A 24,138-nucleotide genomic window follows, 5' to 3' on the forward strand; every position below is an offset into this window, starting at 1 on the left:
TGAGACAACAACAAACAAAAAACATAGGCCTACCATTAAAGGCCGTGCTTGCCCAGGTTCTGCACGATCCTCTTCAATAATATCCTCTGTTTCTCAATCGGGCTCAAACTGATAAGCGATATTAACGACGCCTTTGTTTACAATACAACCGGAGCACATGCCGCTATGCTGAGGGGCGGGACGTTTAGACGCGTGCTAGAGGCGGTTTAGCCAATCACAACACACTGGGCTAGCTAACCAATCAGAGCCCATCGCCTATTTCTGAGGGAGGGGCTTCATAAAAGAAGGAAATTGATCAGCGCGTTTCTCAGAGAAGGGACAGAGCGGTGTGGAATAAAGGTAAATTATGTGAAAAATAATGCGTTTTTAAAAAAATGAAGCATTAACACATGTTAGACTGCACCCCATAAACACAATCAAGCCTAGAAAACAACCACTGAACCACCCCTTTAACAAAATTGATCTTTCGTTGGGAGTTTGATTGACAGGCGATGTAACCAATCATAACCCTGAATCTGCCATTCTGTCTGACATACAAACCAGACAAGAGAGTAGATTAACGTCGGTGGACTTGAACTTCAAAAATGGTGTGTGTTGACTTCTTTCTGCAGTTGAAACAAGATACCTTCTGATGTTCATTCATGTTTATTTCGTGCTATAACTAGTAAAGAGGAAAAGATGATCGCTTCATGTGCCGCTTGAACTGAGGTGCTATAATGATCTGTCACGACCACATTAAAGAGCTGCAAATGGTTTTTGTTTTAATTTATTTAAAAAATGACAACATTTGAAAGCTGAGACTTTGTTTCATACCAAAAGTGATCTGCTCTGTCTTGTCTGTCGGCATGCTGTCAGTGTCTCTTTCCGTAGCGATATATTTTTCAGTGCGTGAGAACATGATATGAGAGTGCCATAGCTTGTCGGACATAGCAACAGTAACAAAGGGGGGCGGGTCTTTGCGAATGGTCAATTCATTGTTAACAGATATGACATTAATATACAGTCTGAGAAAATAGAGAAAAAATATTGATTTTTACACATTTTTGTCCGGTCATATGCTCTCAAAAATGATAAAAAAAAATTTCCTGTTTTAATTGGGTCTTTAAAAATGTGATGCTCACGGAGTGATAAATAACTGCTAGATGTGTTACAACTGTCAAACAAATCTGTCTAGCACTTTTACATAAACCAATGATTGAAAAATAGTGCAAGAATGCTGTGTGAACAACCATCAGAAAGCATAAAAAATTCTATAATTCACCATATTTTTGCGTAGATGCTAATTTGCTTTAAATAAGTCAAATGAGCTCTATTTCAGGTGTGCTGATTTGAAGGTGTTTAACTTTCATTATCCCGCGTCTCAGTGCAGGTAGAAGTTGCGTTAGTGCTGAACGGGCTGATGTAAATGCTCGATTGAGCTGCAGCTCAGGCATCAGAGATCAAAGCACATTGATTTCATTGGAGATATAAGAGAATAGAGATGAGATTTCCAACCAAGAATACAAGTTTGAGTACACAAGAACGGATCGACTGAAGATATCAGTGCTGATCATTGCCTTGTCTGGTGGCTGACTCAACTTTTCAAACTTTCACATTAGTGTAATACATGACAGATTTATCAGTCTATGGTCTGTGCATTAGATGGAACAATAACATAACATCAGATGCATACATTCTCAGTAAAAAAGGTACAAAAGTTGTCACTATAAGTACCCTTTCAAAAGGTAAACCTTTGTACCTTATTTACCCCTAAAGGGTGCATATTAGTACCTTAAATGTACCTATTAGTAGCTTAAGTGTACATATTAGTACTTAAATAGTAGATATTAGTAACACTAACACTTCAGTAACAGCTTTTGTACCTTTTTTTTCCGGAGAGTGTATTGTACACATTAATGTCTCAAAACATCAAATCTGATTAACTGGCTTTAAGTGGTTTTCTTTAAGTCAGGGGCTACAGGTTTGATATTTATGATTCCAATTAAGTTCCTGAATTTGAATTGTGTGAACAGGATACAGAATTGCAATTCAAATTTTAATGTAAGGATATTCAAATGAGCTGAAGTTCAAAGAAGTCCATTTGGCTGTGACTTTAAAGATTGAATGTTCTTGTTTGAAAAAATTGAAAATAACAATAAAAAAAGACATGAGGTTGATAGATAGATAGATAGATAGATAGATAGATAGATTAGATTGAAGAGCTCCATCCATCTCTCTTTCCTTCTTTTCTCTATCTCAGACTTCCAGACGTTAAACTCTTCTTGAGAAGCAGGAAGGAGGCATCAGCCAGCCGTCATCATACTGCAAACGTTCTGAGTCAGTGGTAGAAGCCCAGATGTCAGTCAGTCAGTCAGTAAGCATTTCAACCATACAGCTGAGCTACCTGAAAAAAAACCTTGCAGCTTATAGAAATTCCTTCCTCGGAATAAACAATGACATTTTCTGCAGTAGCGTAGAGGCACGTTTGTGCTCAGTCTTTTAAAGAGCAGAGTTGTGAGGGACAAATAAAAAGTGTTTCTATAAACGTTGACCTGAGGGCTAAATTAATCAGGATTGAAAGCGGGTTCTGCTCCAGAAGACCTTGGAAAGAGCTGGAGGTTGACTACATCACTGACGCACACAGCACATTTCACCTTGAGAGAAACTCAATTCTAGTTTATGAGCTTCCTGGGAAGATTACATGAAAGAAACTCAAATGAAGATTTAACAAAGAATTTGTTAAAGAAACAGTCTATCTATCTATCTATCTATCTATCTATAGATTTATTTATTTTGCTAAATATAATAACAGTAATATTGTGAAATTGCATTTAAGTTAAATTTAGAATTTTATGATAATATACCTGTTTTCTGTAATATATATTACAATGTAATTAAGAAGAACAGCAGTTATTCAAAATAGAAATCTCTTGTAACATTATAAATGTCTTTACTGTCATTTTTGATCAATTTAATGCTTTCTTGCTGAACAAAAGAATTAATTAAAACAATCTTACTGACCTGAACTTTTCAACAGTCTGAGGAGAAAAACTTGTTTCTTTAGCAAATAATGAATATTTTCTTTTTTATACTACGATACTACGATAATTTGTACCATATTTATAAATATTTACATGATACATGGTACCTTTTTGCAAGTGTAATGGACTATTGATATCACTCTGTTCCTGGGATCTCATAAAAAACACTTAAAACACACACACACAAGAAAAGAAAGGAAAAGAAAAGAAAAGAAAAACACATGAACAGGACAATCAACTGGTTGCTACGCTTTGAAGTTTTCACTACTAAGAGAAGCTGTAGTTTAGCTCAGACTACAGTTAGCAGTGGTTTTGTAATTCTCTCCATGTCTCTGACTGTATTTCTTTCTGTTTTTCTTCTGTCTCCGTCTCTCTCTGTTTGTTTTTCTCCTCAGCCCTCCTGAAGGAGAAGAATCACCCGTCACCTCTCCAGACCCCCAGAGACAAGAGTGGTTCGCTCAGTATTTCTCCTTCTGACTTTTGCGATTAAAGAGCATGTCGACCAAACCAGACAAAAAAGTGATATATTATTTAACGACACATCCTTTCATTTGTTCTTTTTTTTTCTCCCCTCTGTGAATGGGTTTGTTGTTTTTACAGTGATGATAGGTATGTTTGACGTTTCATTTACTGCCGTTTCTATAGAGTGATGCATACGCTGCTAATTACTATTACTAAATTACTATTACTAAATTACTAAAACAACAACAGTATTGTCTCCTCTGGGGTATGTTTGACGTTTCATTTACTGCCGTTTCTATAGAGTGATGCATACGCTGCTAATTACTATTTGTTAAAAGAGAAAAAACAACAACAGTATTGTCTCCTCTGTATCTAATTTTAGAATGCCACCGTAATGACTTTGTTACAGCTGCATTATCAATTTTGGTAGGATTAAACTGTTTGTATGGATGTCTCAACACAGATATAATGATGTCTCACTAATTTTAAAATAAATGCATATTTTATATTTATATTACTGGTGTATGCGTAAGAATAAATAATTATTGTGACATTTAATGAAGTGTGTCTGTTATGTGAGTCAACTTTTACCATTCAAGGAACCAAAAGCAAAGAACATTTGATTTAAAATGCCTGTATTTTCATATACATCAACACATATTGCTCTGAAACAAGGAAAAATAAACACTTTTATTGTCATTTGACTTTTTCTTTATATAAGAACAATAACCCTAATAATGACAAATCGATAATTGGAGATTAGAGGTGAGTTTATTGGTTTCTTGTTTTATATATATATATATATATATATGTGTGTGTGTGCGTGTGTGTGTGTGTGTGTGTAAAAACGTTATGATCTGCAGAATGGAACATATGAGTAAACAAAGGCTGTTATTAAAATAAAAAAAATAATTATTTTATTTTATTTTTTTGCATACATTTGAATGTATAGTAATAATTTAAATATCTAATTATTTTTGCAGTACCATTTCATTTATTTAAATATTTAAAAGTTATGTATATAAGTTAATTAGAATTTAAGTAAATACTTTTTTGTTTAAGATAATCAAAAAACATTTAAAAAAAAAGTATACATTCATCTTATTCATACATCTTATTACAGCTTCCTTTTTACAAGAGTCAGAAATCAAATACATAGTTTTAAGTCTTCAAGGAAAATGCAAAAGAGAGGTTTACGCTTACAAAATTAACATCTATGTGTAAAATATTTAGCCAGGAAAAAATAGTGTTCAATATAAAAAAACGGGACTTTTATACTGGCGGTCAAAGGGCGGATGCGACAACGTCATCGACCTCCACATGGCACGTTTTCCGTTCACTGGGTTCTACCAAGTCCAGAAACGGGGGAGCTAGTATTTATCACATACCCAATAATTTATCTGCGCTAAAATATACACAAAAATAACAAAGTAAACAAAGCATAAGACAGTAATACTACTTTTATAGTATTATGCATGGCTTAGAATTAGTTATCTTTTGCTGGAATTCAAAGTTTGTTTACACGTGCTCCCTTACAGTGCAGAAAAATTAGGAATAAAGCGCCAAATCTGAAAACACGGACAGGAAGAAACACTCATATGTGAATGTTGTTAATGTAGGCTATATAACTACCTCTCATACAAAGTAAACAAAGCATAAGACAATAATACTACTTTTATAGTATTATGCATGGCTTAGAATGAGTTATCTTTTGCTGGAATTCAAAGTTTGTTTACACGTGCTCCCCTACAGTGCAGAAAGATTAGGAATAAAGCGCCAAATCTGAAAACACGGACAGGAAGAAACACTCATATGTGAATGTTGTTAATGTAGGCTATATAACTACCTCTCATCCACCCAGGTATGTCAAATACAGAACTGTAGGGAAGGGAATATTAATAGGGCATTTTGTTGTACTTGTAGGTTAATATTGTTTGCACAATTTTGCTCAAGAGAGTAATGAGCGCAAAAGAAATGGTTTGAACGCTTGCTGAATGCGTGTTATATCAAGACCACGTGAGCTGTCAAACAGCCGTGTCCTAAAACTTTCTTCTACGGTAGTTCTTGTATAATTATTATTCATGCAATTTTATGAGCTCAAATTAATTAAGAGAATGCATGAAACATTTGTGGTTTCATAAAATACTTTGTCAAGTGCAAAAAAAAAAAAAAGATTAAATGGGTTTTAAAAAAGGTGATAAAAAGTGTAAGGGTTATCATTATCTCTATAATGATTTATTTCTTCATTATATGTATTATATTTACTTGTTTTAATTGTGAGAGAAGTAATCTAATTTCGCTCTACTTGCATAATGTTTGAATCATGTCTTTTAAGTATTTTCAAAACGTAAAAATGTTGAGTAAATGTAATAGAAATTAAAATAGAAAACATCATGTAACTTTTTTAATTAATTTAATTCATACTTTTGTTTTGAATGAACATGAACTACAGATCAGTTAAGCATTATATAATTATTCATGATGTTCCCATCTTTATGAAAAACCTTGAAATATTTGGGATAAATTGTGTGAGGAAGTTTTCTAGTCAATATATCTTTCTAAAGTTGATTCATTCAATTACTTTTACAAAACCGGCTTGTCTAGTAATCACAAATGACTTGAAAGGTCATACATTTGTCAAAAGGTGTGGAAACCATGAATCAATCACTTAAAATAATTCAAGGTAACATTTTCCGTTATAAATTAATTTAAAATACATTAAAAACACTCTCCGTTTACTATGTGAGTGACGTGACATGTGGCCAAGTATGGCTCTGCATTTATCCCATCGAAAGTGCACACACACAGCAGTGAACACACACACACCGTGAACACACACCCGGAGCAGTGGGCAGCCATTTTTTGCTGCGGTGCCCGGGGAGCAGTTGGGGGTTCGGTGCCTTGCTCAAGGGCACCTCAGTCGTGGTATTGAAGGTGGGAGAGAGCACTGTACATTCACTCCCCCCACCTACAATCCCTGCCGGTACAAGACTCGAACCTGCAACCTTTGGGTTACGAGTCCGACTCTCTAACCATTAGGCCGCGACTTCCCCTTATGATACAATGAGTATGTAAGGTTTTGAAAAGATGAACTGCGATTTATGTACAGACCATCATCCACTGCTCTCTTGCAGAATACTTCATGTCTGAGTGATCCGGTTCAGTCTTCAGATGAACGTGATGCTCAGTCAGGATCAGGTGTCCTTCATAGGACTGGCGTTTGAGACTTATGTGATGGAGCACCACAAGAATGACATCCTCCAGATCTTCCAGGAGGCCAGTGAAGATGCTCACTATCCTGTTGTAGTGAATGCCATGACCTTATTCGAGGACAATATGGAGGTTGGAGAGTGTTTCAATGCGTTCCCCAGCCAGGTGCTGCCTGTATTTGACAATGCCCTGCACAGAGTAGCCCAGACCATATCTCAGTCTTCTTCCTCACCGCAGGAGAGTTTCAAACTCAAACACAATCTGCATGTTCGTATATCAGGTAAGCATGTATAAGAGCGTCCACTCTTTTACACTGACACCTGTATCAGGACTCAACAACCAATGATATGGTTTCAATTTGTGCAACTTCCAGACCAGCCTGACACAACAACCAATAACATAAACTTGGGGAGTCTTTGAAAAACCTGTTTGGGAAATAATTTTTTCTATTAGCTAGTGGTGCAGAAATTACACACTTAATCGTCAAATTATTTTGGGAAAAATACAAGGGGAAAAAAGTACAACATATTCCAAATCAACATTAAAAGAGGAGAAAATAGAGTAGAATAATAATAGGAAAAATAATCAGTAACACTTTACAATGACTATAATAACATTTTTATTATTCAGTTTTGTAAATGTATTATATTAATTTGTTTTAATTGTAAATAAAGTCATTTCTACTGTCAACTAATCTTGTTGAATCACATCTTTCATTAATTAGTTAAAAAAGATTTTTTCATTTATATATATAATTGCTGCCTTATAAAAATGCTTCTAAATTATCATGTATGTGTATATATATAAACTTTAGAAAATTGAGTTTTTAATAAATGTTAAATATATATAATGATTATATAATATTTAATTATTAAAGTTTATAATACCTCTTATTTATTATTTTCTAATCTAAACTAATCTCATTTGTACAATAAAGTTTGAATCAAATCTTTCATTTTAAAGTATCAAAACATAATTACAGGATTATTTCCTTATGTAAAATATCATTGTAGTCGATATACAACTATATACATATTTATAACTTTTAAATTTCAAAAACAGATCATTCAGATCAGTTAAGCATTATATAGTGTTTGGCATTAACCTGTTAGTGAAAAATATGTTACATTTATATTTTCATAAACTTAAACTTTTTTGTAACATAATTTTTTATAACTTTTTTCACTTCTACAATAATCTGCCAAGTGTCTTCTTTAAAAAGGGACCAACCTTAAGTCTATGCTCGAAGCATTCAAAATCTACAACAATTTAAGTTGGAAATGTCATTTTCAGGTCTATGCTCAAAAAGTGGAACCGACAGTTAACAGGTTAAAGTGTTACCGACTTGTCTGTCCAGGTACTGAGAGTAATGCTGTATGTATACTTCAGGATGTCTAGACTAGAGTATGTGCTATAAATATTGCAGCTCTAGCAAATGAAACTATTAGGCCTGTTTGTGCACAACAGTAAACAATTCCTCTATTTCCAATATGACATGTACCTCCCCGTGATCTCAAGTGGCTTGTGTATGGCTGACTGTTCTCTTTGTGTAACTGGTAGATCTGTGCTGCCATAAAGCCGCAGAGTGCCTCTGACTGCCTGTTTCATTTGCTCTTGAAGGCTTGCAGCCTATTAGTTTGTCAATGCAACACAGAGGCTGTTTCTCTCTACAGGCAATTAGACCCCAGCACACCGTGGCAGACAGCTCGTTTGTCCTGCCGCGAACCGTTATCTGTTATCAAGGTCGCTTCCTCTGATCTAGTGTCATATAACCTGCAGGATATGCTGATGTGTTTTTCTCTGTAACAACAGTCTCGTTACGCGTCGGGATGTTGGCTCGCTGTGAGAGGGAGCTGGAGGGAGATCAGATGAGGCTTTGTGTTGCTGGTCAGGTGTGAGTGCAAACACTGCATGATGTAACAACAAGAGGAGCAAGGGCTCTGCAGGAAGGGTATTGATCCGGATCTGAGGAGAGAGAGAGAGAGAGAGGGAGAGAGGGAGAGGACGTCAATGTGAGAGGTCAGACAGACACATGGGCTGTCAGAGGAAAGAACAGCTGAATGAGGCTTTAAAGGAATATTTCATGAAAATTCTCTCAGTATTTACTCGCCCTCATGTCGCTTCGAACTGCATGCTGTTATATGTTCTGTGGAACGTAAAAGGAGAATTTTTGAAGAAAAAATATGCAGAACTATGTGGTGTGAATGAATGAGACTTGTTGAGGAAACATTTCAAAGTGGTCAGACTAATAATTTACAATCAGACTTGTGCTTGGTGGCAGGGTTATTATCTTTAACTAAAAATAAAATACCTTTGTTGTACATTGAAGTAAAGCTGAAATAAAATATAAAATGGGAAATAGGACGTGGCCTTGGCAACTAACTGAAATAAGTTACATGAAAATTACTAAATGGAAATAAATAAAAACTGAACTAAAACAAAACATAAAATGAAATACTAAAATATAAAAAATAATGACAGTAATAAATAAAAAATACAAAAAATTAAACGAAAATTAAAATGAAAACAGAAAATATGAAAATAAATGCTATTTTAAAATAATAGTAATATAAGTAAGCACTATTAGTAAATATTATTACTATTATTAGTAATCCTAATGTTATTAGTAGTAATTATAACTATTAGTAAAAACTATTAGGAAGTAATAATTACAAATATTATTAGTATTATTAGTAATCCTACTATTATTAGTAGTAACTATAAATATTAGTAAATATTATCTGAAAAAACTATTAGTAAATATAAAATGTTAGTTAATATTTTACCAATAAATTAGCAATGTTACAACTAACATTACTAAACGCTAAAAGTACTAAAATGGACATAAATAAAAGCTAAATCTAAAATAAAAATAATTTAAAACTAAATACTAATATGTATAAAATGACAGCAATAATAAAAAAAATAGCAGCACAAAGAAAACCGAAAATATGAAAATAAATTATTCAAAAATATTTAAATATTGTAAGTAAATAGTAATTTCTAATCTCAACTAATATTATTGAATATCTTTCATTAAGTAGTTTCAAAACATAATTATTACATTTATATATAATTATTATTGCCTTATATGAAATGCGTATAAATTATGTAGTAATTGATAAATATTATTATATAATTATTATGTAGTATATAATTTATATGTTTATTTAATTATTAAAGTTATTTGTCAAACTTTCATTATTTAGAATTTAAGTGAATATTTTTTCCCTATTTATTAATTTCTAAACCTGCTAATCTTGTACAATAAAGCTTGAATCTTTTATTAAGTATTTACAAATTATACATATATATAATATGTATAATATAATATATAGAATTATTACCTTATAAAATAAATGATAAAAAAGAAAACCAAAAATATGAAAATAAATGCTATTTTAAAATATTTTTCAAAGAATATAAATAATACAAAAAATATAACATAAATGATTAAATGACTCTAATTTCATAATAATTTATATTCAGAGACTTTAGGTGAGACCGCTTTGACTTAAGCTAGTAAGCAACCACATAGCAATGCACTAAAAACTGTTCAAAACTCCTAACTAGCAATCACATAGCAACACCCTGGCATTGGGTTGTGGACTTTTGTATGGGCGAGGAGCACCACTCATGTAAATGAACCCATGTAAATGTTACCCGTCTCTAGATGGATGTAGCCAAGACTCTGACTGCTGTAGGGAGTGTGTCAGCAATAATCAGCTGACTGACCTTTCCTGTTCCCTTGATGTTTTATCCCGTTTGTGGACAAAGGAGAGTTATAAATAGCCCGAGTGCAGACTCCACTCATAGATCCAGCATGCTGTGAATATGAAAGGGGTCTGAAAATAGGACACACAGCCATAAAAAGCACACAGATCGTTGGCCATATCACGATGAACAAGCACGTCATGTGTCAGTGACACATGTGTCACATTTTTCAGTGATTATACAAGTACAAACTTTGAATACTGTTTGTGCTGCAAAAATTTAAATCAGAGATGCTGTTCCATTTAAAAAAAAAAAAAAATAGCTGATTCTAGCTACGGAAATAGTTCTCTCAGGAATTTTGTTTTGTGCTTTTAAAAAACTTTGTGTTCTTGTCTAATGAGGCAATATATTTGGGAAACACAATGGCCAAAATCCTTAAAATCAGTGCAGTTTTCACAAAGGTGCTTTTAATCAAAATCCTGATCATGAAAATTTCATGAATATTCAGTGTTTTGCCCAGCCCTAATCTTCTTATCTAAAAACAGCAGACTGACATAGAATGCAAGAGTGTGAAGATTGTTTTAGATGAGGTGTAGGCTTGTGTTTGATCCCTGAGGTATGTGGGATGGTCGTATTTCATTGTGGCGAAGCCAAGTGCTTTTCTCTCACGTCCTGCAGGAGATGATTGCCGTCACCTGTAATTACACGCTCTTCATCTGTAACCCTGCAGACGTGACTCATCCGAATAAACAGACTTTACTGAAACCCATTTTCTCCATAGCCACTGCAGTCTGTGTCTGTGGTTAGAGGGGAAAGAAGAAGTGAATGCAGTTTTATTGCCTAAGTAACTTTGACGTTTTTGATTCTTTCTTTTATGTTTTTCTATGATGCAACCATGCCGGCCCAGGTCATATTCAAATATTGAACACGCTCTGAGTTGATTCATTATGCAAGACAGTGCAAGAGACTGTAACTCTGCTTTTGAACTTTTAATGAATGAACATGCAGTGCCATCTAGCAGTAGGAGACAGAATTTCTCAAATAGGAGCCCTAGAATGCTGTGGTGGAATAACACTGACACCTGGGGCCCGTTCTTCGTACGTCGCTTATTACATCCGAGATTAAATGTCACATCCAAGATGATATAATCGCGCTAATAAGGTTAATTTGAAATAGTCAACAAAAAAGTCAATATTTGCTCACCCTCATGCTGTTCCAATTCAATATATGACTTTCTTTCATTACTACATGTTTTTAGGTTTACCTATGTGTCCCGAGCTGACCAGAGATCACATTCCTAAAGCTAGAGACGTGGGCCACTTCCTGTCCGTCACGGGCACGGTCATCCGCACCAGTGTGACTAAAGTGCTGGAGTATGAGAGAGACTACATGTGCAATAAATGCAGGAACGTGTTCTCCGTGCAGGCCTCTTTTGAGCAGTTTTACACCTTCACTCCACCCACCAGCTGCCCCAATGAGGAAGGATGTAATTCTTTCAAATTCACCTGCCTGTCAGGAAGTGACGCCCCTCCGGCCGCCTGCAAGGACTACCAGGAGATCAAAATCCAAGAGCAGGTGAGAAGTACAGTCACCCTGGAGCAACCTGGTGCTAAAGAAATAGTTCAGTTCGGCTTACTTCTTCCAAGATGGGGTTTGGCAGATGACGACTTTGAAACTTCCATAGTGTTTTTTAGGGATGCACCGATACCGATACTGGTATCGGTATCGGGCCCGATACTGGCCTCCTGTACTCGTACTCGTTAAAATGCCCCGATACCAAACGCCGATACCACAGCATGTGATAAGCGCCATATTCAAACAAAGAAACACTGACAACAGACAGCAGAAAGGAGTTATGGATGTCTACTACGAAGTATATGTATGCAATGAATATAACGTTAAACATTCAGTATTAACGCCTGTATAGCTGATGTGCGCGAGCTGATTAACAAAGCACGCTGAGTGGATTGAGCGCGCGGCGGCGCAGATGCTTTGGTTTCTGTACCCAATATTTAAAAAATGTACAAATGCAATAAAAATATCGGTATCGGGCGAGTACTGGAAAAAGTGGTATCGGTGCATCCCTAGTGTTTTTGTGTGTTTTGTGCATCACACATTCAACCAACGGTCTGTGGGCGTGATGTCCATGGCTGAGACTTTATGCCATGGGTTTAAAAAAAAAAAAAAAAAAGACATAAGGAAAATTATATTAAAAGTATATCAATTAACATAACATGCACTTTTACAAGTTGTTTGAACTGAAATGTGTGTTGGCAGTGTGTGTACACAACCACCCTATAATGATAAAGTTTTAAAATCCCCTTTCTCAATCCAGGCCGTTCTGAGATTCCTGTCAGAATGACGTAGTTCTGCACAGGCCCCTCCCACGATAGTTGATTGACAATGCCGTCTTACCTTAGACCCGCCCTGAGTGAGCTGTCCACCATTGTGTCGACTCTGGTGCAGGGGAGACAAGAATGTCTCCGATTAAGCGATTGAGGTGTTTTGTTGTTGGATGTAATAATGAACATAGCAGTCGTCATTTACTCGCGACATCTGAGCCGCTGAAGACGCACAAGATTAACGTTACTTTCGTTTTAGAAGGGAATGCGTCGATCCCCGATCTGCCTAAATATGTTTGTTCGCGCGAATCATTCGTGATCCAGCTTCATCTACAGAAGGAGTGAGTATAAAGGTTTTTTATGAATCTTTGCAAATCGCGGCTGAAGTTTACAGTCTGCTCGTCACCCCACGGAAGAGAGGGGCGGGGTCAGCAGAGCTCATTAGCATTTAAAGCAACATGGACTAAAACAGCTTGCGGAAAACAGCTGATTTTGACAGGGTAAAAAGGGTGTTTTTTACACTACCATTGAGACATTTTAACCATATAAAGTATGTTATAGATCTTTCATTAAGACCCTAAAGAATCATATCAACTTGTGGAAAATGGGCATCTGATGACCCCTTTAAAATAAAATAATATAATTATTAGTAATATAATATAATAATATAATTTAATTATATTTGATAAAATATAATTAAAATAAAACTAAACTCATTTTAAGTAAAATAATACGTAAATGTAATGTAAAAGCATCTACAAAAAAATTAAGAAAAAAGTATGTAAACTTCTTGACCAGTGCACCTTCACCAACAGGTACAGAAACTGTCAGTGGGCAGTATCCCTCGATCTATGCTCATCATCCTGGAGGATGATCTTGTGGACAGCTGCAAATCAGGTAAATGCTGTCCAGTCTGTATTTTATACATATATTTACTCGCTTAAATAATTTGACGGTGCAGGACTGATATCTGTATCACTCAATTACTCTGCCCAGTCCTGCACACCGTTAAAGTCTGCGTGAACCGGAAGTTGCTGCTGACTTTATTTCAGTGTAGTGAAGTATTTCCAGCTGAAATGAAATATTGAATAGAGGGCGTGGTTTAATTTTTGCACTCCTCCTCTCTGTCTCTCACTCATAGCAACCTAACGGTTGGAGGGGTGTGTTTAAGGATATTCTGCCCAAGCTGTCAAACTGACGTCATCAGAAGGAATGCCATTCCAGAGTGGAAGCAAATGTTCAGATTTTGATAAAAGATTACCAAGACAAAAAAAATGTTTTCAGCAGATAAATAATATAATAATAAAGTAAATAAAGTCAATTTTGATTTCATGGTGACTTTAATACTGTGTTGTACAAGACTGGCTTTATTAAGATTTTTTCATGAATGAAATCCGACATAAACTTCCTGTTGTTTTCAGTCATGTGCTTCAGTGCAATAACAATAACATTGTAAATAATCAGATTTGTTGTAGAATTTATTTATTTTAGATATGTTAAAAAAAAATTTAATTATATAAAATAAAAATTATATATATTTATATTATATAAGCATTTTTTGCATCATATTATGTGCAATTTGTAATCTTTTTTTTACTTCTATAATAATAGTAACATTCCTCAGGGCAACATCATGTGTCTTTTTCCCCTCATAATTTTCTCGCAGGCGATGACATCACAGTGTATGGAGTTGTGTGTCAGCGCTGGAAGCCGATGTTTCTGGATTGCCGCTGTGATGTGGAGATTGTGCTGAAAGCAAACTATATCGAGGTCAACAATGAGCAGTCCACCACAGCACTGGTGCTGGAAGACATTCAGAAGGAGTTTTGTTTTGGAGACGCTGTGTGTTTCATTGTGAAAGCGAAACTACTTTGTTTGGCCTTCCAAAAGAGGACACAACTAGACATCAGTGGTTAAGTTGTATTTACAACACTGTTCCAGAACAGTTCAAACCAAATATTCAGATGTGTGCAGCGCATTTTTACGGAGGACAAGGACTGTTTCCTGAGAGAGTAGACTACAATGCCAGTGTTCTGACAAATAATGCTGACTCACAGCCTGTAAGTACGTTTTCATATTTAAAGAATTTGCCACTGATGATGGTTGTGCCGATAGACGATAGCAAGACGATTTTTATTATTATTATCAGGCTAGTAATACTATCTAATTAATATTAGGGCTTATTTGTTAAGAAACAATAATGTGCAGTATGTGGAAAATAATGTGTTGTTTTAACCTTAAACCGCATAAACACATTTCATTACACCAAATACACAAAATAATGTTCTTTTTTAGCAACGTCATATAACCCCTTTAATACCATGTCTTCTCTGCATTTAAAAGATTTTTCTTATTGCTATACAAACTCAATTATAATCCCTGTAGAGGAAGTTCAGTTAATTTGGTGCATGAAACCGTGTTGTAATCTGTTGCCAGTGGTGTTTTCTGAGACACTATCACTGTTAGGTTACTATTGCTCATAGGGTTATTGGGTTAGGGATTTGAACAAATCCCTAACTGCAAGTATTAAACTTTGGCATGTAACTCATTCTGTATCGTTTGTGTTGCGAACATGAATAATACCTCAATCATGTGGCTTTTTGAGCAAAAGTGTTTTATTACTTTTCTAAACAGTCAAATGCATGATTTTCTCATTGATGTTAGAAAAAGTGGGGGGGAAACAAAGAGAACCACCTAGTAATGGCCTAGAACACCCTAGCAGCCAATCATAAAGTAAAACAGCTCATGGGATTCAGTGTGGGTTTATGAATCATAAAATCTGTCTTTCTTATTCTTTCTTTCTGTCTCTCTTTCTCTTGACATTCTGAAGGCAGGAATGAGATCTTGATGAGTCTTTGCCCTCAGGTGTTCGGCATGTACGTTGTCAAGCTGGCTGTTGCTATGGTTTTGGCAGGTGGGGTACAGAGAATAGATGTGTCTGGAACCAAGGTGAGAGGTATGCGTTCACATTCCACATAATGGGCAGTCTGACATTTAGACTTACCGTGATACAAAGTTCAGAGGTGTGCTTGAAAAGTGTACTGCTCTTGTGAATAGTTCTGACTCAAAGCATGCGCTCTGTTTAGGAGAGTCTCATCTGTTGCTCGTGGGCGATCCAGGCACTGGGAAGTCACAGTTTCTGAAGTACGCGGCTAAGATTACACCACGCTCTGTGCTTACTGCAGGAATCGGATCTACTAATGCAGGTTCCACGCGTTCTTCTGAACCTCACATCACCTTCTCATTAACGTTCACAATCAGCGCTCTAGGGGAATGTTCTTAATAGCATAACGGTATACTTTGCTTAAAGGGATAGTTCACTAAAAATTAAAATGGTCATCATTTACTCACCCTCATGTTGTTCCAGACCTGTATGAGTTTCTTTCTTCTGTTGTTTTTTCACTACTATGGAAGTCAATGGCTACCAGCAAATGTTGGCTACCAACATTGCTCAAAACATCTTTCATTTTCATCATAAGAAAGAAAGAAACTCATAGGTTTGAATCAACACGAGGGTATGTAAATGATGACAGAATTTTCATTTTTGAACTGTGGTATTTATACTGTGAACAACAGTATGCAGAATTTCTGTATGCACATTCAAGATGTGCAGTATACAACCAGAGCTAATATACTTTTATAAATAAGTTTAAATTATTACATTAAATCAAACAAATGTGATAGTAAAGACATTTATAATATTACAGAAGCTTTCTATTTCAAGTAAATGTTATTTTGAACTCTCTGAAGACTCATGAAAAAATTAACATGGTTTCCACAAAAACAATGATAATAAGAATACATTTTTGTTGAATACCAAATCAGCGTATTAGAATGATTTCTGAAAAAATCATGTGAAGACTGGAGACAATCACTGAAGACTGGAGCTGCTGAAAATTCAGCTTTGCATCACAGGAATAAATTGCATTTTAAAATATATTAAAGTAAATATAGCTGTTTTCAATTGCAATTATATTTCACATATTTTAGTGTATTTTTGATCAAATAAATGCAGCCTAGGTGGGCATAAAATTTTTTTTTTTTAAATATTTAAAAAATTGTGCCTACTCAAAACTTAGTGGTAGAGTATTTATGTAAATTAATATAAATAGTATAATTCTTCCTACTCAAACCCCTAAAATTTGAAGAAATAAAAGCTAAATAGAGCCAGAACCAAACTTTGTGTAGTACTGAGGTGGTGTGCAGTGTCTGATGTTTTTTTGTTTTTTTTGTCCACATCCTGTGAAGTTAAATATTGTTGTATACTTCAGATTGCTGCATACACATACTATTTTTGGCACATACTAGGCACTATTCACTTCTACTGTGCAATGAGCATTTAGTGCTGTTGCATCATTGTTTGTATCATTGTGAAATGCTGGTCAGGTCTGACAGTGGCGGCTGTTAAGGACTCTGGACAGTGGCATCTGGAGGCAGGAGCCCTCGTTCTCTCTGATGGAGGTCTGTGCTGCATCGATGAATTCAACAGCATCAAAGAACATGACCGCACCAGCATCCACGAGGCCATGGAGCAACAAACCATCAGTGTGGCCAAAGCCGGGTGAGTGCTTGGGGAAATAATGTCTTCTTGCATTTTTTTTAATTAACCAAAAGCTTGTGAGCATCACATTAAATGTCCCATGTTCCTCTTTTTTAGAATGGTGTGCAAACTGGACACAAGGACCACCATCCTGGCAGCTACAAACCCAAAGGGGCAGTATGACCCTAATGTCTCAGTTTCTGTGAACGTGGCCCTCGCCAGCCCCCTCCTGAGCCGCTTTGACCTCGTACTGGTTCTGCTGGATACTAAAAACCCAGAATGGGACAAAATAATCTCCTCCTTTATCCTGCAGAATAAAGGTTTGTCCCAAAGAAGAATCTTTTGTTTTGTGATATCAGGGTTTTTCAAAGTAGGTGCATATTATATTATTTTACATTTAAATTACATTACATTATATTATTTTGTGTTATACTATGAAGGGCAAAAGAGGAAATAAATATATGATATCTGAATATATATTTAGTCCAGAGAAAAATCTTTTGTTTTGTAATATCAGGAGTTTTCAAAGTAGTATTATATTATATATTATATTATATTATATTATGAAGGTTGAAAGAAGAAATAAATATATGAAATCTGAATATATATTTGGAAATCCTGAATATAAAGTTATAATTCTAAACATATAAACATAATTCCAAATATATATTTAGAACTATATATTTGGATGCACAATTTAAATTTTCAGGCTTATAACCATATATTTGGATTTACATAGCATTTTATGTAATTTATATAATTGTATAAAATATTTTAATTATTTTATTTATTAAAAGTAATATATTATATATTATTTTCCATAATATTCTTTGTAGAAATTCAAATATTTCCAATATAATATGTTACACATATCTATGATAATACTTTTTAAATAATTTTTTTGGGCCTTATACCTGCCTTTGCATTTCTAGGCCATCCCTACAAAATTTCCTTTTTTTTCCCCCCCTTCCTTTGAATCATGTCCTGGTTCCATGAATATATTTTTTGGCACATTTTTAACTTTATACCTGGCTCATATAGTGCATGTTTTTGTTGTACATGACATACAAAAAATTTAGTTTGTGAGGTGTCATCTGATGTGTTATTGGATCAGACGCTAATCAAGACTCTTAAGCCTTGTATAACACAGGAAGCAAACACCATCCTGAGCCGCTACTATCAGCTGCAGAGACAGAGCGACAGCCGTAACGCCGCCCGGACGACCATCCGCATGCTGGAGAGTCTCAGCCGCCTCGCCGAGGGTCAGATGCTCACATGCAGCATAATATCTGACGCCCATCTCATCAGAGTTGATGCTCATCTCTCTTTGTGTTTCAGCTCATGCCAGGCTGATGTTCAGAGAGACGGTGACAGTAGAGGACGCTGTTGTTGTGGTGTCTGTTATGGAGTGCTCCATGCAGGTTTGTTTATTACTACTTCATCATCCGGAAGCTATATTAAATTGTTGAGGACTGGATAAGCATATTTTTATGTTTGCTTCAGGGAGGCGCTCTACTTGGAAATGTGAATGCTCTACACACCTCTTTCCCTGACGACCCCTGTGAACAGTATAAAACACAGTGTGAGATTGTGCTTGAGAGACTGGGATTGACTGATATCCTACAGAAAGAACTGCAAAGACTTTCAAGGTAAAACTGAAATTATCAATTTAAAATACAATTTTATTTAATTTGTACTATAAATAAAAAGTATTATCAAATACAAAAGAGAATTGTATTAATATGTAATATTCATGGCATAATATGTATATGTTTAAATATAAAATAGTATTTAATATAATAATATAAATTATACTTATTATTTCGATTAATATGTAGTAAATATAAATATATTATAATAGTAAAATTAAGTTAATTTAATTTGTATTCATTTTAAATGTAATAATAATAATAATAATAATAATAAATTGATAGTAATAATACCATATATATATATACAGTATATATATAATTTTACCAGTTAGTATTATTAGTTTTTGTTTTAAAATACAGTTTTATACAATTGTATTTAATTAGTAATATGAATCAAACATTATCAAAAATAAAATGTATTATGTAATTTTGTAACCTGATTTTAATATATTCACTTCTATTAATAGTAAAATATAAAATGTCATTATTAAAATATGTATATATACGTTTTAATATGGAAACCCATTTCCGCCACTGAATAAAAAAAGTTTTTTTTCCTCGCAGTTGTGAGTTTACATCTCGCAATTCTGACTTTTTTTTCTCACAATTGCGAGTTTATATCTCGAAATTCTGAGAAAAAAGTCAGAATTGCGAGTTTGAATCTTGCAATTGTAACAAAAAAGTCAGAATTGTGAGATAAAAAGCAATTACCTTTTTTATTTTTTATTCAGTGGCGGAAACGGGCTTCCATATTTTACAGCACATAGAAAACTTGCCTAAAATTCAAAGCCCTTCAAAGATCTGAGATTCCTCCTAAGAACATCTTTTGTGCTCGTCTTTAGGCTAAATAGCAGAAGACCGGACTTCCCTAAAGGGACCGAACCACGTAGTGACCACACCAGCGAGCGTCCAACTGGTCAGAATCACAGTAATGGTGAGGTGACCACTGATTCAGACCCCAGCCTGGACTGGTTCCACTCCTTATCCAGCTCCGTCGTTCACACCTCCCCCGTCATTACCTCCACACAGAACGCCGCCACCACCACACTGGGCGGCACGGCGGTGTTACCTAGCAACAGCCGTTCCATACGCCGCAAGGGTTCTGCGTGGGAGAAGGATGAGGATCCATCCGTGGTTGAGGCTGTTGCGGAAAAGGGCTTCAAAAAGCTCAGAGCCAAACGGTTGAAAGAGATGAAAGCATCCCTCCTGCTGAGCGAGGAACGAGTTTTAGGAGAGACAGGCGACGATTTAGAGGAGATATTCTCCCACAGTACACCCAAAACGGGGAAGAAACCCTCAAAAAGAAAAAACACAACCATCAGTCCTCCTGACATCAGAGCCGAGAGCGGAGAGGATTTACGCAGCAAACTCACAAACTTCACATTCAAGCCCAGAGAGAGAATGACTCATGCCGATCAGTCGGTTGCGAAAGCGAGTGCCAAAGTGGCGGTGCATGAGGGAGCGAAACCTACCGCACCTCAGATGCCAGAAACACGGGCCGAAAGTGGGAATCGGTCAAGCTCACGTCGTCCAGCAGAGGGCAGCAGAGCTAATGAGAAACCCCAGCTAGGAACTAACAATAAAACCAAAGACGTTTCCTCTCAGGTCTTGAATGATGTGAGCACAGCTCAGAAAGGGACGTCTGAGGACACTGAACATCAACAACAGCTGCTGTCCAGACTCAACAGCCACTCTCCAGGTGAGAATAATGGCAACACTAATAAACACCCACAATCCCCACCAAGGACAGACCACCCAAAGGTGAAGGTGGCCAGTTCAACTCTGGCCAAACTTTCTAGATTCTCTTTTACGGGCTCATCTGAGGAAAACACTGGTGATAAAACAGTCCCAGCTACACACGGCAGTACAAACAAAGTGCCAGCAAACCCGCTTTCTGAAGACCAGGAGAACACAAGCACACAGACCAGGAAAAATATAACCACAGATGCGAAGGCCACCACTATGCAGACAGGCAACATGAGGACAGAGCCCTCCGACAGACAGGAAGAAGCCGGAGAGAACGCTACAAAGAAGAGGAGATGTTTTGAGTTGGGCTCCGGAGGCCCCGCAGGACTCCTCAAAGGTTTATCACTGTTTGGCTCGTCTGTCATAGACGATGAAGATCTAGATGCTGACTGGATCTGATGCAGCAGGAGACGTTTGTCATGTGTATTAGCAGTATATGTATTTTTTGTGTTTATTTGTTCATTTAAATGCAGTGTGATGTGTTTTAATGGCTAAACAGATTCTGATGTCACAGTAAAAAGAGTCAATTTGCACTTTTGTTTTCGTTTAGTAAATATCAGTTACATTTTTATGTCTGGTTTTGTTTTCTCAGTAACTCAGTTTATATAGTTACATTCATATGTATATACCCCATGCAGTTTTTTACATGCAAGGTTACATACCCCTCAGTTTTTTTTTTAAAGTTGTTTAAGTTATGTTTGTTTTTAAATGGTTTTATGGAAGCCCGTTTCCGCCACTGAATACAAAATAAAAAAAGGTAGTTGCGACTTTTTATCTCATAATTTTGACTTTTGTTTCTCATAATTTTTACATCTCGCAATTCTGACTTTTTCTCTCAGAATTGCGGGTTGGCTTTTTTTCCCTCAGAATTGCGTGATATAAACTTGCAATTGCAAGTTATAAAGCCAAAGTTGCGATATATAAAGTTGCGCCATATAAACTCACAATTCTGACTTTTTTCTCAGAATTTTGAGAAATAAACTTGCAGTTGCGAGTTTTAACTCCAATTCTGAGGGGGGAAAAGACTGATATTTTCTCAGAATTGCAAGTTTTTACGTTTGCATGTTAAGTCAAAATTGTGAGATATAAAGTCAGAATTGTGTAAAATCGTAATTGCGAGAAAAACCCCCTCAGAATTGCGTGTTTATATTACGCAATTTAGACTTTATAACAATTTGGACTTTTTTTTGCAATTGCAATTTTTACATCTCCCAATTCTGACACTTTTTCTCAGAATTGCATGATATAAACTTGCAATTCTGAGAAAAAAGTCAGAATTACAAGTTTATATCTTACAATTCTGACTTTATAACTCATAATTGTGAGTTTGTCACACAATTCTGAGAAAAAAAGTCAGAATTTGGAGATTTTAAATCGCAAATGAGAGAAAAAAAAGTCAGAATTGAGAGATAAAAAGTAGCAGTTACTTTTTTATCTTTATTTAGTGGTGGAAATGGGCTTCAACTAAAAAAACAACAACAAATAATACTAAATAAAAGGCCAAATGCTATTTTCAGCATTGCTCTTGTTTTAAATGATAAACATCTCACTTGTTTTGCAAGAGATTCTTAAACATTTGAGCCAGGGGCGGACTTACCAATTAGGCAAAGGTAGGCGACCGCCTTGGGCCCCCAAAAGCCAAGGGCCCCCTAAAATGCTTTTCATATAGGATATGCGCATTAAGCGCTGACACGCGAACGGTTGCTGCTTATGGTGTTTGTTACCACGACAACCGTCCGAGTCACTTTCATGAGATCGGGTTAGCCTACAACAATTAATTTGTTGACTATTTCACAAATGGGAATACAATGAATTCATTACAATGTTTACATTCAAGCTACCCGTAAAATTTATAGTGAAAAGTACTTTAAAAGCGTCTGAAATGCAATAAAGTAATTTTAAAGCTGTTTTTAAAGCATTTGCTGCATGGATAAAAAAATAGGCTAATAAATAATTCACATATCATACAAAATTGCGTTGCAGCAAATCCTTTAAATTTTAAGGTATTCAGAACAGAGCAACATCAAAATCAGAAAATATAAGCAGCTATAGGCTACAGTTATGTATAGGGCCCCATTCCTATATTTTGCCTGGGGCCCCCAATTCACTAAATCCGCCCCTGATTTGAGCAGAACTGCACATTAAAAAGCACCATTCTACACTAGCATCTCCCCCCTAGTCCACTTACACTGATAATCAAGGTTATGTACCAAAACCTTAAGTTTAATTTTACAAGACAATTTTTCTTTCTTCCTCTGACCCTTAGAATCAAACATACTGTTTTTGCTACGTCACCTTTAAGATTTCTATAGTTAAATCACCTCTGTTATGATTGCTGAATACCGAAAAGGTTGTAAACAACTGGGCGGTCATGTTCATTTCCACATGGTTCTGACCTCATAACCATGATGATTATGAATGACCCTTTTTTGCAGCTTATTTTTGAAAATGGTTTGTGTGTACAAGGGAGCTCTAAATTAGTCTTTAGTTAAAAAAAAAAAAAAAAAAAAAATCCTTTTCTCGCTTTAAGTAAACAGCCAATTCTAAACGTATAGTAAAACAGTGCAAGATAATGGAGCCAGTTAATTTAACAACCTAATAGAGCATGTTTAAGCGATTTGTTGTTCAACAATAGTGTACTCGCCCAGCAAAAATAAAGCCAGGCTAAAGGTGCCTTTCAGCCCATGCAAAGCCAAATAACCATTAAAACAGATGCTTTAATGCTTAGTGGATGCTGTAAGAGATGTTTTCAGGCTTGGAACAATTTACCCCTTGGGAGCAATAAATGACACCATGGTGAAGAGGTGTTGTCTATTGTCATAACGAATTGCATTCCATTGGGAGTTTAGGGATGAAGGTACTGCAGTAGGTGATAATAGGATCATACAGGATCTGCTGCTGTCCCCAAGGTCAAAATCGTGGATTAAGATGGTTAAGTCAAGCACATTTCACTTGTTTGTCATTCAAACCTCTTTAACAGCAAGCAATTCCACCTACTTTGTTTATTGCTGTTTTAAAAGGAAATTCGTCTTCTTTTTAGGCTCTTGTCTATAAGGTTATCGGTGTGTGTGAGAATGTATATGTATTTGTATACACCTAGTAATGCTGTATTTGTTCTTGAAATAAGGACATGCTTTTATTGATGCATGTGTTAATATGTGACTATAATAAGCTTCTGTTTTGTCTTGAAGCAGTTGTAAGATCATTTCCATTGACTGGCTGAGTTACTAGTGAAGTCTAACCTTCTGTTGGAGAGGGTCAAGGTCTGTACAGCTTCAGTATTCGTCTCAGAGGAGAACTGCGGTAAAGGGAGGCTGAAGGTAAGATGAGACGTTAATGGATCCTAAACTTCCTGCAGATGGATCACTGGCCTTATCAATAATGAAGCGTTATTGATTTAATGTCTCTGAATGTGCCACCAAGGATACCCAAACTCACCATTACATCATTCA

General features: G+C 35.7%; 2 protein-coding genes across 2 annotated transcripts in view; both read left to right on the forward strand.

Annotated features, from left to right (window-relative positions):
* LOC107727572 (protein FAM184A-like) overlaps positions 1-3,725 on the forward strand; it is a 159,382-nt gene extending 155,657 nt beyond the window's left edge. The window contains exon 18 of the mRNA XM_016537471.1: positions 3,416-3,725. Within this exon, the coding sequence (XP_016392957.1) occupies positions 3,416-3,497 (82 nt within the window). The 3' untranslated portion in view covers positions 3,498-3,725. The remainder of the gene's footprint in view (positions 1-3,415) is intronic.
* Positions 3,726-5,258: 1,533 nt separating this feature from the next.
* LOC107727573 (DNA helicase MCM9-like) lies at positions 5,259-21,268 on the forward strand. The gene is made up of 13 exons (XM_016537472.1): positions 5,259-5,343; positions 6,617-6,972; positions 11,665-11,981; positions 13,564-13,645; positions 14,415-14,576; positions 15,579-15,704; positions 15,835-15,954; positions 17,135-17,309; positions 17,406-17,658; positions 18,403-18,550; positions 18,627-18,709; positions 18,792-18,937; positions 19,783-21,268. The coding sequence occupies exons 2-13, from the start codon at positions 6,654-6,656 to the stop codon at positions 21,083-21,085; spliced, it is 3,234 nt and encodes a 1,077-aa protein (XP_016392958.1). The 5' UTR covers positions 5,259-5,343; positions 6,617-6,653; the 3' UTR covers positions 21,086-21,268.
* Positions 21,269-24,138: the final 2,870 nt, after the last annotated feature.

Source organism: Sinocyclocheilus rhinocerous, unplaced genomic scaffold (genome assembly GCF_001515625.1).
Source record: "Sinocyclocheilus rhinocerous isolate Xijiao unplaced genomic scaffold, SAMN03320098_v1.1 scaffold185, whole genome shotgun sequence".
Taxonomy (NCBI): Eukaryota; Metazoa; Chordata; class Actinopteri; order Cypriniformes; family Cyprinidae; genus Sinocyclocheilus; species Sinocyclocheilus rhinocerous.

Bases quoted from the DNA above. Each gene is read 5' to 3' on its own strand.
- LOC107727573 (XM_016537472.1), top strand. From the start codon at position 6,654: ATGAACGTGATGCTCAGTCAGGATCAGGTGTCCTTCATAGGACTGGCG. The intron at 14,577-15,578 runs GTTTTGGAGACG...GACATTCTGAAG, and splicing joins AGACATTCAGAAGGAGTTTT to GCAGGAATGAGATCTTGATG. The intron at 17,659-18,402 runs GTAGGTGCATAT...TTATTGGATCAG, and splicing joins TGATATCAGGGTTTTTCAAA to ACGCTAATCAAGACTCTTAA.